The following is a 16,582-nucleotide window of genomic DNA, read 5'->3' on the forward strand; positions in this document are numbered from 1 at the left end:
CACTTTTCAGAATCAGCCTCAAGTTGTTGCAGCACATGGCGTTGTTGCCTAGTCGTCGACACATCCAGGTCGTTGGATCATACCCTATCGATAAGATCAACCCTATCGATAAAACCTGATAAGCAAGATTCCAAACCAGTCACGTGAAGAGCTCAAGTGGGTCATCAGAGTCCGAGCTCCCGAAGCTCCAGAAACAGCCCCTCCCGACACTGGACTCGCCACCAAAAACGAAACCGCAGCCCAAAAAAAAATACCAACGCCTCGTGGGAATCAGATCTCCGAATCCCGGCCCCGATTTGTCATGCACTCCACGTCGCGCCACAAGGGACAGCCTGGCGAATGAGGAAACGAAGTGGTGACTTCAACACTTTTTGCTGCCGCTGGTGCTCCTTTTGCTGCTGCTGTTGCAGAAGGGGGCGGTGACAGAAGGTTCCGGGCGTTTGGAATCAGGATGACGCAGGTTTGCTTTATATAACAATACAGAACCACATCAACGTCTACAACTTCATCGCAATCGTACCTCAATTGAAGCAACCGCTTGGAAATCAGTATCAAAACCGATCAGTCAACACCTTCCAATTCAATCAAAGCGGCAATCCCGCCTCGCAATCCCCCCCAAAAATCACGATTCCGCACCAACCCCACCACAACCCGCCCCTCCGGTCCCTGGCCCTCACCATCTCCATCACCCTCTCCGTCCTCGCGACCGCAATCCTCCTACAACAAACAATGCCCTTCCCCTCCTTCCTCACCCGCCTCGTACGCCCCTTCACATCCTCCACCACGATGTCCATCGCAGGCCAACAATCCTCCGGCGGCGCAGCCTCCCCCGCGCTCCCGCCCGGCGCCCAAAAGGCCACCATCGCAGCCGGCTGCTTCTGGGGCGTCGAGCACCTCTACCGCAAACACTTCGCCTCCAAGGGCCTCCTCGACGCCCGCGTCGGCTACATCGGCGGCGACCTCGCGAACCCCTCCTACCGCGCCGTCTGCGGCGGGCAGACCGGCCACGCGGAAGCCCTGCAGGTCGTCTTCGACCCCGCGGCCGTGTCCTACCGCCAGCTCCTCGAGTTTTTTTACAGGATGCACGACCCCACCACCGCGAACCGCCAGGGCCCGGACACGGGGCCGCAGTACCGCTCCGCCATCTTCTTCCACGACGCGGAGCAGGAGAAGATCGCGGGGGAGGTGACCAGGCTGGCGAACGAGCAGTGGTACAAGGGCAAGATCGTCACCGAGGTGATTCCCGCCGGACAGTGGTGGGATGCGGAGACGTATCACCAGTTGTATCTGCAGAATAACCCGTCCGGGTACGAGTGTCCCAGTCACTTTTTGAGGACGTTCCCCGAGCTGCAGGGGTGACTAGAGGGAAGAGAGAAGGGGAGGTTGTAATGATAGGGTGATGGGATGAATTTCTGCGTGGCTGGGATTGGGTCTTTCTTTAACATTTGGGATCATGATATCAAGATGGGGGACATGATGCCTTCGGCTGAGGAACAGTCGGGGCGATGATAGCGTTCAACCGCTTTATACAGAGTTAAACAAACGAATTTTCACTCTCAAGCCCATGAGTTATTGTGAATGTGTTGCTGTTGAAGATGGTCGGGTGGGAGATCTGGTGCGGTTGGAAATGCATGGACGTTTCGCCTATCATGTCGAGTTCGCATGCTGGAAGCTGACGGGTTGCAATAAAACAAGTCACGGTGATAATCATCCCCACTGGCAGTAACTGACAGACGACCTCCTATCACGTCAAAAAGGGGAACAACTAGGCTTGGTTTGTAGTCATCTTTTGAATTTTTACTGATTTGAGGTATTGTACAAAGCAAACGCCAACTCCATGCCCGCAGGCTTCTTCGAGTTGTTCTTTCTTAATCATGAGAGGGGTTTCTTTAAAAAAACGAAGTCCTCTGTCCCGAAACCCTGCGCAAACGGCCAGAGATGATATGTTCTGCGTTTGCGGGTGATGATAAATCCCGTTCCGTCCCACTACATCTTACACACCCCTCTTCCTCTCTCTCCCGCATCATCGTCTACTTACGACGGTTGTTCTGCATCATCAGGATCTGCACCATCCGCACAAAGATGTTGATGAAGTCCAGCTCGAGCGCGATGCTCTCGTTGACGGCGTCCTTGCGGATGACGCCGCGCTCGGCGAGGCGGGCGTGGTGCAGGATCTTCTGGACGTCGTAGAGCGTGAAGCCGCCGAAGACGGCGAGGCCGCCGTAGAGCGAGATGCTCTCCGTCAGGGCGAGGGTGCGGACGGCGGTGACGGGGAGGAGCATGGGCGCGAAGCTGGAGGCGATGACGACGCCGAGGCCGGCGAGGAGCGGGCCGCCGATGTAGAGGTACTTGTCCTGCTTGGCGGTGGCGCCGACGATGGAGAGGGAGCCCATCATGGCGACGGTGTAGAGGCCGGCGCGGGCGAGGAGGGCGCCGGGGACCATCGTGAGCAGGGGCGCGATCATGGCGGCCTGGGTCGCGTTGAAGGCCGTCCAGAGGGCGTACTTGGGGATGTAGCTGGGTTGTGAGGGTTAGCGGCTGTTCGGTGCGTGTCGCCGGAGGATGTAGACTTACTTGTCAGGAGAAATGGCGCGGGTGCCGTACATGGTGCCGAAGCTCAGCGCCAGACCACCGATACCGACGACCCACGGGTTGGTGACCATGAGGCGGTACACGAACCCGCTCTGGACCATCTGCCTGGCCGTCAGGGCGATGATGCCCACACCCAGACCGGTGTGGAGGAAGGTGTCGTTGAGGTACTCGCGCTCGTAGGCGGGCATGCCGCCGTCGGTCCTGGTTTCGCGGTTGAAGACGACGTTGATGGCGACGAGGGTGCCGCCGAAGATGGCGCCGCCGACGGCGAGGCGGCGCAGCGTCGAGCCCTGGCCCTGCTGGCCCTGGTAGGGCGTGGCCTGCTGCATGTAGAACCTCTTGGAGGAGGCGTTGCGGAAGGCATTGTTGCGCGCGGTGAAGAAGGCCGTCGTGGTCGTCGTCTTTGGTGTTGTGCGGGCGCCGTTGTGGAAGCTTCGGGTGAGCTGGGGGATGCGTTGCGCCAGGCGCGTGGGCGCTTGGCGGAGGGTGATGCTGAAGGACATCTTTGGTTCAACCTTGAAGGTTTGTATGTATGTGTTTAAGGTGTGGCTTGTGTGTCGTGACGAGAGGATTTTTCGTCGAGGGACGCAAGGGTTAAAAAGGTGGTGATGTTTGATGGCCCGCTGGAGGCAATGGCGAATGACGTTTCTATTTCCTCGCGGGATTTCGATGGAAAAGCTCGGGTGCTCTCCCGGGATAGTTGCTTGCTTAGCTAAACCTTTTTGGAGTCATGTGAGTGGTTGGAGAGAAGCTGGTGGAATTTCCCGCAGCTTCCATTTCCGCGGCGGTGTTTTTCGGCGGCCTTAAGTCCGACCGGCCCCAAGCGGATTTTGGAGATTGGCAGACAACTGGTGGCAGCTGCTGCACTATTGTTCTGCCAGCTGGCGAGATTTCTAGAATCGTGAATCTAGACTCCTCCACCCACCTCCTGAAAATAGCAACAGCAGGAAAGTCTGGCCGATGATGGGATCACTCTCCCGTAAACCAATGGCAGATGCTTGCTGTGTTCCTTACTGCAGGGCTGCATGATAAGATTGTAAGTATAGCAAGCAGGTCGAGCATTGACGACTGACTGACTGTACCCCATCCGAACCTCATTTTTACCTCATGACTCACTTCCGTTGCCTTTGAGATGCGACTTACTTTCACCTCACCTCCAAGTCCATCTCACTCATTACTCACTGAGAAGAATGAAATGCGGTTTGCGAAGTGAAGCAACCGCCATATGCCATCCCTCGACTTATATCAGCCATCAACGTCGGTCGGCCATGCTCCCCCGCTCGTGCGTCCTGCCATCTAATCAGGCGTTATAAACCGCAGATTTGAGATGCTCAACATCGCCGACCGAATTGACTGGTTACGAATGTCGTCACCCTCCAGAACACAAATACAGGAAGCCCACAATCCCAGCAAAAGAATTCCATTCTTCCAATCTCTCGAAACCACTTGTTTCAAACCATTCTCTAACAAAAGAATCAAAATGGCACTACGCCTCGGAAGCCTCGAGTCAAAGGGGCCGGCATTGACACCCGCCAACCGTTGTAAAAAAGCCACAGGGCCAGCCGCGCCAATCCGAAAGACAATCATCTCCCCTAACCAACGCTGCCACTGCAATCAAAGCGCGGTCGAATAACGGCACGTTGGCTATTTCATTTGGCCCCCAAAATGTGCCCCCAAAATGTGCCGACCGAGCCTTTTCTTGCCTTTTCGTCTCGGTGGTCCGAAGTAAAATGCTGTGAGTGAGTAATTCGATATCCGATTTAGCACCTACATCGGACGACGAGGTTCTTGTGCGACGCCAATTTGGGTCTTCACCAGCTGCCACGAACCCAGCCTCACATCCTTTCCAATTTGGCTCGGTCCCATTCCCGGCACCTTACTCCGGACAAGAGGATTGTAGTAGAGAACAGAGACGCACTCGGACTACTAAGCAGTCAGCACCCAAATGCCAAAGCCGTGATCATCAACGTCATCCTCCCGCCTCCATCCTCAATCGGAAAGGTCAAACTATTCCGGTCCTGCACCCCACAAGAGGCTAAGTTAAGGTGCTGCCAGGGCCGACGTGCTAGCTGCCATCCAGCCAAAACTGTTCTGTTTGGGGTCGTCTGTCTGCGACACATGATCGCCTCGGTCCAGTGCGGCCGGGGGCGGGAAGTGGGCTTTTCAGGTCCCAGATGCAGTCTCGTTGCAGTCAGAGACTTGAACCACTCTGACGTGCGCGGGACATTGCAGTCCGGTTTTTCCTCCTCTGTCTTTGTTCGAATCTGTCTCTTGTCCGTGGGGGAGAAATGACCTCACATTCCCGTACCTGACTCGACATGTCGTTGGGCGTATTGCCAGTGTCCGCTGGGAAAAGACGGGCCGATCTGCAGAGCTCTAACTGGCCCTGCATCGGGTTCCTTTCAGCGCCGCTGGCTTGGATCTTGAGAACGCGCCAACAAGCTGCAAGAATTCGCACCAACACTTGCGGCGACCTGCATGAATCTCGGGGGTTGAACTTGGGTTATCGCGGGTCAACCCAAAAAATCCCCCCCGCACGGGTCGCAGCATCAAACGAACGACCATAGTAAAGCTCGTGCCAGGTGTCGTCTCGTTTTTCTCTTCTTCGGATGTTTTTGTTCTGCGATCCCAGCGTCGCAATTTGTCTTTGGCGCCGGGTGCGACGTAACGATATCAGTAAGACCAGCCTGCAGATTCGCATCTTCCCTGATTTGACGTCGTCACGGGTAGACATGGGTTGGCGGAGAGGGGCCTCTTTGCTTGTCCAACGCGATCCGTATTAATTGACCTGATACCCTCCTCGCCTTGAGGAACAAAAGCCACTTGTGTCTGCACCAGTCGTCCTCTTTAACCACCTTTGTGTGCGCACCTGTTTCACGCTTTGGTTGTGGCTTTTTTGGCGACCCCTTGATTCAGCCAAACGCAAACGGCGCTCGTTAGATCATTGGCCCTTCTTTGCTGCATGCAAGTCGACTTTGTATCAGGATTCGACCAAGTCCGGCTCATTGTCCGTCCGACGATCGATTCACAATTATATATCTGCAGTGGTCCCGCCGCCATACAGTCAGTTTGTACCATTCGAAGACGACTCACCACGCTCTACATTGAACATCAGTAATCACCGCCCTCAATACCACTCACCTTCTATTCGTCAACACGTCCGTCGCTCCTCAAGATGAAGATCGCTGCTCAAGTCACTATCGCCTTCTTGGCTGCTGCGACGTTGGCTCTGCCTGTCGACACGGAACAGCGCCCCATGATCGGCGAAGTCGGCTCTCAAGCCCATCCAGCGGTGGCGAGTGGAACGCCTGTTTCTCAGTCTTCGTCGCCGAATCAGGCTTCTCCTTCCAAGTCCAACGATGACCTGATAGCGGCTCTGAAGTCCATATTCAACGACAAGGAAATGTCGCAAGTGGGCCTAGGAAAGGGCTGCTTCTGCGCCAACGGCTCCATCTGCTGCAATACCGCGAAAGGACTCGACTGTACACAAGGCTTGTGTGGTATCTGAGCTGAGCGCCTCGATGAAGCCAGGCACAACCTCGGCCGGTGCGTGCCGCCCTATTGCATCCGGGTACCCACCTGCGCCGGACCGGCAGCGTGGACCCGATGCGGCCTTTTGCCTCCGTTTTCCGACACTTCAACGCCGCAGTGGACCTGCTGTGCTGACCAGACACCGACAAACTGCCATGCGTTCGGAGAGGGCATGGATCTTCCGAGCCAATGCAGCTTCGCACCCAAACGGCGCATTCGGACTTCCCGGCCGTGAATCTTCGGCCCCGGCAGCGCCATTGGTCGTGAGAGCTTGGATTCCATTGGTACCCTCAACCTCAGTATCAATACTGCGAATGAATCCTACGGGCGTCCACGGAACACGCCAAGTACACGGTGGAGTGCGTGTGAACCGCGGAGATGGTGTCGAGACAGCTGCCCCAATTGGACGGGGGAGCTATTGGCGGTTGCGCAAGGAACTTTGCCAAAGTAGGACGCATGTTGCATCACGGAACCATAACTCTGGCCACCAGATGAATAGGAGACCTTCGGCCTGGACTGGTTCGTGTGAACCACGGCACGTTGCCGCAATTGTTGGTGCCGAGACTGAAAGGGTGTGATGAAGTGGTAGAGAGTAGAAAATTCATTTTGAATTCGTTGCGCATCCTGAAGCGTATGCTGGCTTCGCCGTTAATCAGTGAGCTTGCAGCATCGGCGTTTGGGGTTCGTAATCGTATCTCATGAGCGAGAGACGAGAAAGATACTTCGTGATCTGGCGCTAACCACCAACAAGTACCACAAGTGGCTGTTTGTCTAGCCTTCAGTAGACAAAACCGAGCTGCCCGAGCAGAAATATCTAGACTCGCTTTGAATCCAAAGGATGCCTCGAATGATAAAAGCCGACATGCAATTTGACGACGATGATGACTTGCGGCATACCACGTGCGCGACATCGGCCACGGGGAAAGCTTCTCGAAGACCCTGCTCCGGGGTCTCTGGAGGCAGGTATTGGGGGCGTCAATGAAAAAGATGCAACTTGCGCTCTGTTGCGAAGACACCTGGCAGTCGCGAAGTAGCCCAAAAATGTCGCGACACCGGCGAAATCCTCAGCAGAGTACTGTTCAGCCATGATATCGTTGGACGGCGCAGGTAGCAAGTACAGCCGGGAAGCATGGACCGCAAATCCAGTCTTGAAACACTGCTCCGCTCAAGTAAGACCTTCTGTGCCGCTTAGTACTATGTCGAACAGTAGGGATGTTGCTGCTAGCAAACACAGCAAACACGTGAAAATCAGGGATTCCCCATTCCCTGAAAGCTTGCTCTGGCGACTTGTTTTGGGCGTCGGATTGACGATGTTGGAGATCAGGACAAACGGCGCAGTCGCCTGTCTAGTTTGCTGACAGAGTGCAATCAAGAGCTTCGGTACATGCCGGGCAAGGTCCAATTGACGGCTGTCACTATTATTAGTGCTTGGGACGTAAAGGGAAACAAACGCGACGACGGTCAAGGTGTAAGGTGAGACCACACGCGAGGACGTGAATTCGTTCTGTGCGTGCTTCTAGAAGGGCGATCGAATCTCGTCGACACGTGGTATGCTGCAGAGTTCACGATGGCGTTGAGCTTATGACCGTTGGGCTGACCCTACGAGTAGGAGCCGCAGCGGCCAATGGAGTATCGGGCTGCGAGACTCGACCGGCCACCGACGGGTAGTTATGCCGGATGAGCGAATGGATGAATGCTGCTGAAAGCGTGCAGTCGGTTCATGCGTCCAGTGATGTCTGGTTGGAAGATACGGGTGGTAGCTGTTGGTGCTGGAGAGGCGTTCCTTGTCTCTGTTCCCAGGGCCTGGGAGATGTGTTTCACCAGGTAGAAGTCTAAGCAGGGACTCTTTGTGTTTGCGGCAGCGAGGGCGGTGGGTGATCTGACCATTGGGCTGAGAACAGATTGCGGCGACTTGGACGCTGCTTCAAGTTCGTCCTCTCTAAGTAAAGTCTGGCCCGTGAAGCCGCGTGGTAAAGGTACAGTGGTGGAATGTAGTTGCGCCGAAAGTGCGAGCGACGAGAGCTGACTCGTGAGAGGGATCCTAGATCGGATTCGAGCACAAAACGATACTTGAGAGATTCGCAAGCGACGGCGGAGTCGGGACGTAGCGAAATACGAGACCGTTGGGAATTTTCGTGTTGGTTGTGCAGAGTTTGGCTGAAGGTGGAATCGTGCCAACTCAGATCCATCATGTCGCAGGGACCTCGACGTTTGCCTCTTCGGCCCGGTGATGGTGTCGACGGCTTCTCGGTACCAAGTGATAAGATGATGGTGTGGAGGGCACATGTTTGACAGGAAAGGAAGCAAGACAAAACATGAAGAAAAGACGAGAAAAAACCACAGTCCGCAGTCCGACGGCATGATGGTGGCAGAAGTTGGCGATCCAGGATGAAGGAGGAAGACAAAATCAGAGCAGAACCTAGGTATGGAAGGCGGTCGGGAAGCGTTTTGCCAAGACCCACATGAGAAAGGCACGGCACCTTCCTCAGGTCCCTCCTCATCAGGCGGAAGGTGCCTTAAATTTGCATTGTACCTACCTAAGGCGGTGGTACCTGCCAATGGAAGGTATGAAAAAACATCGAGAGCAGGAAGGAGCAACGGGAATTGAAGAAATCACAAGCAGGTGCTCTTTCCCCACCTCATCGGCAATCTGCAAGGTGGAAGGCAGGTGCTTCCCCTAATTATCATGAAGGCAGTCGGGGAAGGAAGGCAAGTGGCAGGTGCATATGATTATTAATATTATCATGGCAATTGCCGCTCGGTATCAGGCAATTTGCAACTTTCCCTCCACCAACTACCGAAATCTCGATGCAGAACTTTTCCCTGCGTGTGGTCAAAAAGCATTAGGGAAAATGGTGGCAGCGGCACAGCACCGTTGACTTGGGCATTCCCAGCCGTGGAATCCTTCTAGAAGGCTTCCATGCCCCTTCCACGCATCCCTCCCTCACCTCACCCGCTCATCGACCGGTCCCTTCTTGGCCGCCATCCCCCAGCTTCATCGCCGGGTGCACCCTCCTCTCCAGCCGCTGTGGACTCAATGGGCCGTCGCCTTTCCCAGGACCGTTTCGTGCCCTGTGCTTCTGATTCCGGACGGGATCAGCCAGGGGCCCCAGCCTGCAGGTTTGAGACACGCCGTGAGATGGCGGTCCACTCGCGCACGCGGTTTGATCCGGGATTTTCTGTCAGCGAGCTGGGCGTCCCTGGGAAAGTCGAGGGGAGATGAGGTAAGAATGGCGCCTGAAAAAGTCCGAATTGGCATACATGGAAGAAGCTGAGGCGAGGGACCGGAGAGTCGTTTTGGTACGAAACACTAACAGATGGCAGTTTGTCGCCGTTACCATCGTTTTCGCTATCCGCCGCCGCACGCTCCTTGGCCACGCTACATCGAGTCCGCGCCCGACGCCTCAGGGTTGGGCATTCGCTGTGACCAGCCATCTCAATCCCTGAAGCGCGGCGACCAGATGAAGGAGACACGACGCTCTAATCTTGAAGAGAAGATTCGTTTCCACGCAGTACAACTCAACCCTGCTTCAAATCATCACGCCGCCCTACCACCCCGGCACCCCGACTCTACCATGTGTCGTGGCAAGGGTCGACAGCTTTCGGCAATGGCCGCTGCTGCAAGCTTCTAGAAGATCCTCGACCGGCCTCCGCCACGGATAGCATGTGTGTGCGAGAAAGATTTGAGATGTTGGACGTGGGATGGGAAGCAGACGAACCTGTGGGAGGGAAGTCTAAGGTTGAGTTTTGGTACGACCTTGCGGAGTGGCGGAGTCAGACGCAAAGCAAGGGCAGAGGCAGAGGCGCAGAAACGAACGAAGAAGTTTTCCATGCGTCTGGCATCCTGTCACACTGCGTACGAAGCACAGGGAAACGGAAGTCAAGGTGGAAGTGGAAGTGGAAGTGGAAGCAAGCATGGAAGCCGCAGAGAACAAAGAAACGGACGGTTAGCCGTTTGATTTCTTCCTTTTCTCGAGCTACCCTGCCCTGCCGCCAGGCCAGGTCATCAACACTAACCAGGGGTCCAGGAGTTCTGGATTCGCTTTCTAGGTAGGTTGGATTCCTACTTTGAGATAGCTTGCGCTACCTTGTTCATGTCCTCACGTCACACGAGCGACCGGAGCAGTGCACAGATTCAGGTAGCATCTTCGCTGTCAGAAAACCGCCAGCCCTAAGCTAACGTCTCACGAGGTTGGGCTACGATGTCTCGTAATCTGCTGCCGCCCTGGACCGTATCCAGTCTTGAGATATCCACCAGCTTGGAACCCCTTAAAGTTCCTGGCTAGTAAAGTAAGGTATGGAGGGCGAACAAATGATGGCGGAGGAGCGTCACCATCCGGCAAGCTTCAGTCCTGCATAAGTTAGGTTCCCCTCCACCAGCAACATATGGAGACATGGCCCTGTCTGTTTGTCACCGTAGCCCGCCCGCAAGAGGAAGTAAATGCTGCAGTTTGTCCGTTGCTGCACATCTCTCCCCAGACGAGATACCAGGTCGTGGTAAGGGTAAATGACGTACAGTGTGGCGGGCGTACGTGTACCAAAGACATGTCGATACAAAGCAAAGCAAACCAAACCTGGTCTTCGAGGAGGTTTATTACAATAAGCTGACTTGACAGAAACCACCAACGAAAAAGATTTCGTCCACATGGCAAGGTACCTCATTCTTTTAGCAATTACCACCATATGGCGACTTTTGTTTTTTCACACCGGCCCGCCATCAAACCTCCTTCTCAAGTTTAAGCTTCGGCGTCCAGTCTCTCGCAAGTCCTCTTTCCCTGCCAAATACGCACGCTTGACCCCCTGATAGTACGTCCCCGAGAGGCCGTGCGCCGGTACCTCGGTACATGGTCGATACATTTTCCCCCCGTCGACCGAGCCCCACCTGCCGAGCGTCATTGTGCGAGTGGGAAAGAGCAAGAGAGCGTTGCCAATACCACCAAAACGTGAAGGAGGTGACCCTTAGACTGCCAGCCCGGCCCCTACCTCCTGCCTTCCTCAGCTAATTAGGTAGGAAGTGCCTGCCTTTGCAGCTGCTACTTGTGTGAAGATAACTAATGGAAGGCACATTGCGTCAGCCAGGGAAGGTGCCATCTCCACCTCTGCTGCATCGTTGCTGCCCCTTCTGGCGGTTGCTCTTGCTTGCTCCAGGTGCTAATGCCGCCTCTCTTGCCGCTGCTAAGGTAAGGAAGGTACCTTACCTGGTACCGTGGAAAGTACCTGTCGCTGTTTCCTTCCCTTCCTTCCCTCCTTCCTTCCCCCCCTTCTGGAACTCTGCTAGACCTTGCGCCGCACCTGCTGCTCCTGCACCTGCACCTGCCGCACTTGCACCTGCTGCAGCACTGGCACTGGCACTTGCAAAGAGAAACATGAGGAAAGTCCCTTTCCCCACATCCACGTCCCCGTCCCACGTTTGAAAGCCCGCCCACGCCTTCGCCCACCCGACGTCCACGTCCACGCCCGGCTCACACGTCCCACCACCACCACCACCACCACCTTTCCTCGTCCTGGTCGCCGTCGCCCCAGATCTTTCCTCGTCACGGTCGCCTCCACGTCTTTTATCCATCACGACCTCTTCCTCTCCTAACCTCCATCCTACGGCTCCTTTGTCGCCGCGCTCCCTGCTGTCCCAATTGCATCCTTCCCGCCGCCTTCGACAAGGCCCGGCGTTGTGATCGACACCGACCGTTTCCGCAGCGCCTCTGTTTGCTTTCTCCCATTCCGCGGTAGTCATCCTGGCACTCGCACTGCCAGCATTTGTTCCACCGCTTTCGCCATTCCTTTTCCGCTCATTGCGGCCAACCACACAACTTGCCTAAACATCTCGGTCATCCGCAGGTCATTGGACGTCATACTCGGTTTGCTGTCCATTCAATCTCGAACTGCGTGAGTTGGAATTGCCTCTGCACCGTTGCGAATCCGCCGGGCAAGCTGACCGTGTACCCTCTCTTTTCCGCAGACGGAACATCGCCGCTCAAGCAAGCTCCCAGCGAATCCGGCGCTACCTCTCGACAATTCCTTCAATCCTGTCCGGACAACAAGCCTGCGACACTACCATCGACAGCCAGACGCCATTGCCGAGTCGTTCGTGAATTCATTCGTACCCGAGTTATACTTTCTTCCAGCGGCGGTATCGCGTGATACGATCTGCGACACTCTGTGTCGTCACCTCCCCCGACCCTCAGATCTAGAGCTCCAGAACGCCCCGCCGCAAGCCACGGCCGACGTGTGCTCCCCGCACTGCACGCGACGAGAAACGAGAAACGCCGACGAGAAACGCCCGAAAACGAAACATACATCAGTTTCCCGTGTAACCACATCCCCGAAATCATCAATACTCCCGCTGTATCTCCTCGTGGAGGACTTCGCCTTCAATTCGCCAGGCCGTAGTATGAACCATTGTCATCGGCTCTACATCTCCACGATTGGCCTCTCAACCATCTAGCGACGGCGGCGACATCATACACGGGCAGGAGAGGACGTCTCCCTCCGACCGCCTTGCGAAACACAGGCTATAGCTTGGGTGTGCATTGGCGAAGCCCTGTGGAAAGCTTTGGCCCTCTACCCTGCTTTTGGGGTGGAGAGCTTAGCCGGTAAGGCACATCGGAAATCTGGCGTCGACACGACCGCGCACGCGGCATCCCTCCCGGACCATGAGGCGGAATCGCTCTCCGACATCACCTTCGCCCTACCGGGCCCTGGCTCATGGAGCCGGTGCCGCGGGTCCCGGCGGGGTTCCCGATTCCATCTCCCTCCTCAGGTCCTTCAACTCTGATACGAATCCCACCCGCCCTATGCGGCCTTCACCACTGACCGCCTCGACCATTCGGGATATGCCGCTCGACTTGGTCGACCGCATCAGGTCTTTCCCCCTATTCGCCTCCGCACCCGAAGAGTTCTTGGCTGCCATTGGAAACCATCTACGGCCCCAAGTCCACGCAGCCCAAGATCACATCCTCACAGAAGGCGATGACGCTCGGGCAATGTACTGGTTGGTGCGAGGGGTCGTGGCGGTGACGTCTCGGGACGGCGAGGCCATTTATGCAGAACTCAAACCTGGTGCGTTCTTCGGAGAGATCGGCGTTCTCATGAACATCCCTCGCACTGCCACCATCATTGCCCGCACCAAGTGTCTTCTCGTGGTCCTTAAGAAGGAGGATCTGCAGGCAGAGTTGCCCAAGTTTCCAGATATGGAGAAGGCCATTCGCCAGGAAGCCCAAGAACGGTTGAACATTCTTAAGCAGAAACGGCAAGAGGGCGGGCAGCCTCTGAAACCCCCGTCGACACACATCAACGGACTCAGAGAACCAGCTCCAGGTGAGGTTTCGACCGGCGAGATAGGCACCATCAAGGAGGGGACGGTTGTAAACTCCAAAAAGAGAAAATCACCAAGTCCGGGAGCCATCGAGGATCCTGCCGCAGGAAGCGCCCTCGGGAGCGGTTTCGTCAACGTCCGTAAAACACTAAAAGAGCTGCCGCTTTTCTCTACATTACCCCCCGACATCCTCCATTTCCTCGGCCTGAGCGCGCAGCCCAAAACCTATGCGCCCTTCACAGACATTATCCAGCAAGGCTCAGCCGGCAACGAGATCTTTTTCATCGTTCGAGGGGAGGCCGAAGTAGTACACGAAGCATCGAATCCGCAGGAACCATTCAAAAAAGACCTTCGTGCTTCTTACATCCGCCCGAGGCTGAAGGCTGGCCAGTATTTCGGAGAAGTTGCGAGTTTGGGTTTGTCAGAAGGTCGAACGGCGACAGTTCGGGCTATCACAACGGTGGAATGCCTGATGATTCCAGGTGACGCACTAGATAAGCTGTGGACCAGATGCCCACCCGACATCAAGTCACAAGTGGAAGAGACGGCAAGGAAAAGATACAAGAAGTCGGACGAGGATGTTGAGATGGCGGATGTGGACGTCAGAGAACGCGCCAGCAAGTCAGATCCTCCAACACCGACAACGCCCAAGTCTCTGCCGCATGTCACGTTCACAACTCCATCGAAGCCGACGTCACCCACGAAAGACGACAACGACACAATGGAACCGAAGGATCCCGACCCCTTCTTGAGTGTGGACATGGAGAATATGCGGAATAGGAGACGCAACTCCTTGGCCCCTCCTACCCCGCAATCCGACACCTCTTCGCCGACAGGGATGAACGGCTTCCGAATGCACCAGATCGAATCAACTCCCCTACGCTTCTCTGTCCCCCAGTCCCCTCCTGACTCCGAAGCACCGGTTAAGCGAGCGAGAACGTTACCTCGCCGCCCGCATCCCGCTCTCGTCCCTGCATTGCCGGATGACGAGCTGATTAAGGTCTTTCAGTTTTTGGATATCGCGGAGCTCATGCGGGCGAGACTCATTTGTAGCCACTGGCGCAAATTACTAACCACGCACCCGATGGTGTGTCGGGATCTGGACCTTTCAGAGTACAATAGGAGAGTCACAGACATGGCCATCAAGAACGTTATCGGGCCTTTTGCTGGAGAACGACCCCGTACCGTCGATATCAGCAATTGTTTTCACATCACGGATGACGGCTTCCGCGCTCTATGGGAAAGCTGTGGCCGGAACGTGAAGCGCTGGAGGATGCGGTCCGTCTGGGATGTGTCTGCGAATCAGATCCTGGACATGGCCGAACACGCCAGAAACTTGGAAGAGGTCGATTGGAGCAACTGTCGTAAGGTTGGCGATAACCTTCTCGCCCGTGTTGTTGGCTGGGTAGTTCCTGAACCACCACCTCCGCAACCTGCGAGCAAACAGGTCGTCATCTCGAGCTCTGCCGCGAAGACCAAATCCCAGAAGGCTAGCGCGCAGCAGGTGCAGCAGGCACAGCAGGCGCAGCAACGAGCAGCTAACATTCCGAAACCCGGCACAATCATTGGGTGCCCCCGTCTGAAGCACCTCAACCTATCATACTGCAAGCATATCACCGATAGGTCAATGGCTCATTTGGCAGTCCATGCATCCAATCGCCTCGAGATCCTGTCCCTCACGCGTTGCACGTCAATTACCGACGCCGGTTTTCAGCACTGGGCTCCTTACAGATTCTTGAATCTTTCTCAGTTGTGTCTGGCCGATTGTACCTACCTTTCCGACAATGCGATTGTCGCTCTCGTGGGCGCGGCCAAGAACCTAACGCATCTGGATCTCTCCTTCTGCTGCGCACTTTCCGACACCGCCACAGAAGTCGTGGCACTGGGCCTGCCCCAGCTTCGCGAACTCCGTCTGGCATTCTGCGGTAGTGCGGTCTCGGACGCCAGTCTTCAGTCTGTCGCATTGCACTTGAACGAGTTGGAGGGCATCTCGGTTCGGGGCTGCGTCCGTGTGACCGGCGCTGGTGTCGAGAATCTCCTTGAGGGCTGTGGACGAATTCAATGGGTTGATGTCAGTCAATGCCGGAATCTCGAAAGCTGGATTCGGAGCGGTGGTATCATGCGATGGGGGTTTGACGAACGTGGAGGCAATGGCCTGTCGCCGGGTCAAGTGCCGCTGCCGTTGCCACATCCCAGTCCAACCACCAATCACGTCGGCTTGCGCGGGAGGCCACATGCACTCAGTTTCCGCCGCCGCGCTAGGAAACCCGTGCGCTTTATTGTCGAGAAAGGGGCGTTCGGCTTGCGATGAAGGGATGAATCCGCCATAATGATTTATGAGAGATGTTTGTACGATGTGGTTGGTGTATTAAAGCTGTAGTTGGATAGCATAGAAGGCAGATAACAGGCACCTGCCTAATCACGAGTTTGCGATGGACTGCGGACGGCACCTAGGGGTATCACATTGGATCACGAGGAGATAACGGCTACTGCTGCCGAGGATAGACTGGATAAGGTGATACCCTGTTCATTAACTCTCAAAATAAAAGCACCTGATGCAACTTAGCGTAAAATCCACGTGGACAGACGGCAGCCTTACGCTCTCTTAGACCTTCGTTCCTGACCGAAACCCACCCCCATCAAGAAACAAAGCCTCGCCAGCCCGGCCAACATCGTAATCGACACGGCGCCCCAGTCCTCGATCCTCCACGTCGCCAACGGATTCAGCCGTCCCTGCATCGCATACGACGCGAACGTCCCGTACAACAGAAACAGATCCACCACGAGCAGCGAGAGCTGGTACACCCTCCATACCTTGACCTCCTCGGTCGCGCGGAGGAGGACGGCGGACAGAAGCGCGTTGGAAAGAAGGTGGCCGGCGATCTGCGCGTGCAGGGGGACGGAGTACTCGGCGAAGGAGGTCGCGAGGGCGGAGGAGAGGGCGGCGGCTGGGTGGGCGAGGGAGGGGTCGACGGGAGGGGTGTAGGTGGGCGGGAGGTAGGAGGACGTGACGGTCTGCGGGGAGAGGAGGAATAGGGAGGCGCCCCAGAGGGCGATGAGGGGGTCGAGGAGGGTGAAGAGGGTTTTGTATGGTTTTGGGATTGTGGTTGACATTTTGGGGGTTGGTGAAGGGGGTAGTAGTGTGGT

General features: G+C 55.9%; 5 protein-coding genes across 5 annotated transcripts; 3 read left to right on the plus strand and 2 right to left on the minus strand.

Moving 5' to 3' along the window:
* Positions 1-729: 729 nt before the first annotated feature.
* Positions 730-1,359, plus strand: CkaCkLH20_12539 (peptide methionine sulfoxide reductase; the record flags this gene model as incomplete). Its single annotated transcript, XM_038895252.1, has 1 exon — positions 730-1,359. The coding sequence occupies one exon, from the start codon at positions 730-732 to the stop codon at positions 1,357-1,359; it is 630 nt and encodes a 209-aa protein (XP_038739391.1).
* Positions 1,360-2,030: 671 nt separating this feature from the next.
* Positions 2,031-3,095, minus strand: CkaCkLH20_12540 (bax Inhibitor family protein; the record flags this gene model as incomplete). The annotated part of the gene is made up of 2 exons (XM_038895253.1): positions 2,031-2,517; positions 2,575-3,095. 2 exons carry the CDS (start codon positions 3,093-3,095, stop codon positions 2,031-2,033), a joined length of 1,008 nt encoding a protein of 335 aa, XP_038739392.1.
* Positions 3,096-5,767: 2,672 nt separating this feature from the next.
* CkaCkLH20_12541 (uncharacterized protein) lies at positions 5,768-6,100 on the plus strand (the record flags this gene model as incomplete). Its single annotated transcript, XM_038895254.1, has 1 exon — positions 5,768-6,100. The coding sequence occupies one exon, from the start codon at positions 5,768-5,770 to the stop codon at positions 6,098-6,100; it is 333 nt and encodes a 110-aa protein (XP_038739393.1).
* Positions 6,101-12,914: 6,814 nt separating this feature from the next.
* Positions 12,915-15,746, plus strand: CkaCkLH20_12542 (cyclic nucleotide-binding domain-containing protein; the record flags this gene model as incomplete). Its single annotated transcript, XM_038895255.1, has 1 exon — positions 12,915-15,746. The coding sequence occupies one exon, from the start codon at positions 12,915-12,917 to the stop codon at positions 15,744-15,746; it is 2,832 nt and encodes a 943-aa protein (XP_038739394.1).
* A 284-nt stretch (positions 15,747-16,030) lies between these two features.
* CkaCkLH20_12543 (uncharacterized protein) lies at positions 16,031-16,549 on the minus strand (the record flags this gene model as incomplete). Its single annotated transcript, XM_038895256.1, has 1 exon — positions 16,031-16,549. The coding sequence occupies one exon, from the start codon at positions 16,547-16,549 to the stop codon at positions 16,031-16,033; it is 519 nt and encodes a 172-aa protein (XP_038739395.1).
* Between the last annotated feature and the right edge of the window lie 33 nt (positions 16,550-16,582).

This window comes from Colletotrichum karsti, assembly GCF_011947395.1.
Source record: "Colletotrichum karsti strain CkLH20 chromosome Unknown Scaffold61, whole genome shotgun sequence".
Classification (NCBI taxonomy): Eukaryota; Fungi; Ascomycota; class Sordariomycetes; order Glomerellales; family Glomerellaceae; genus Colletotrichum; species Colletotrichum karsti.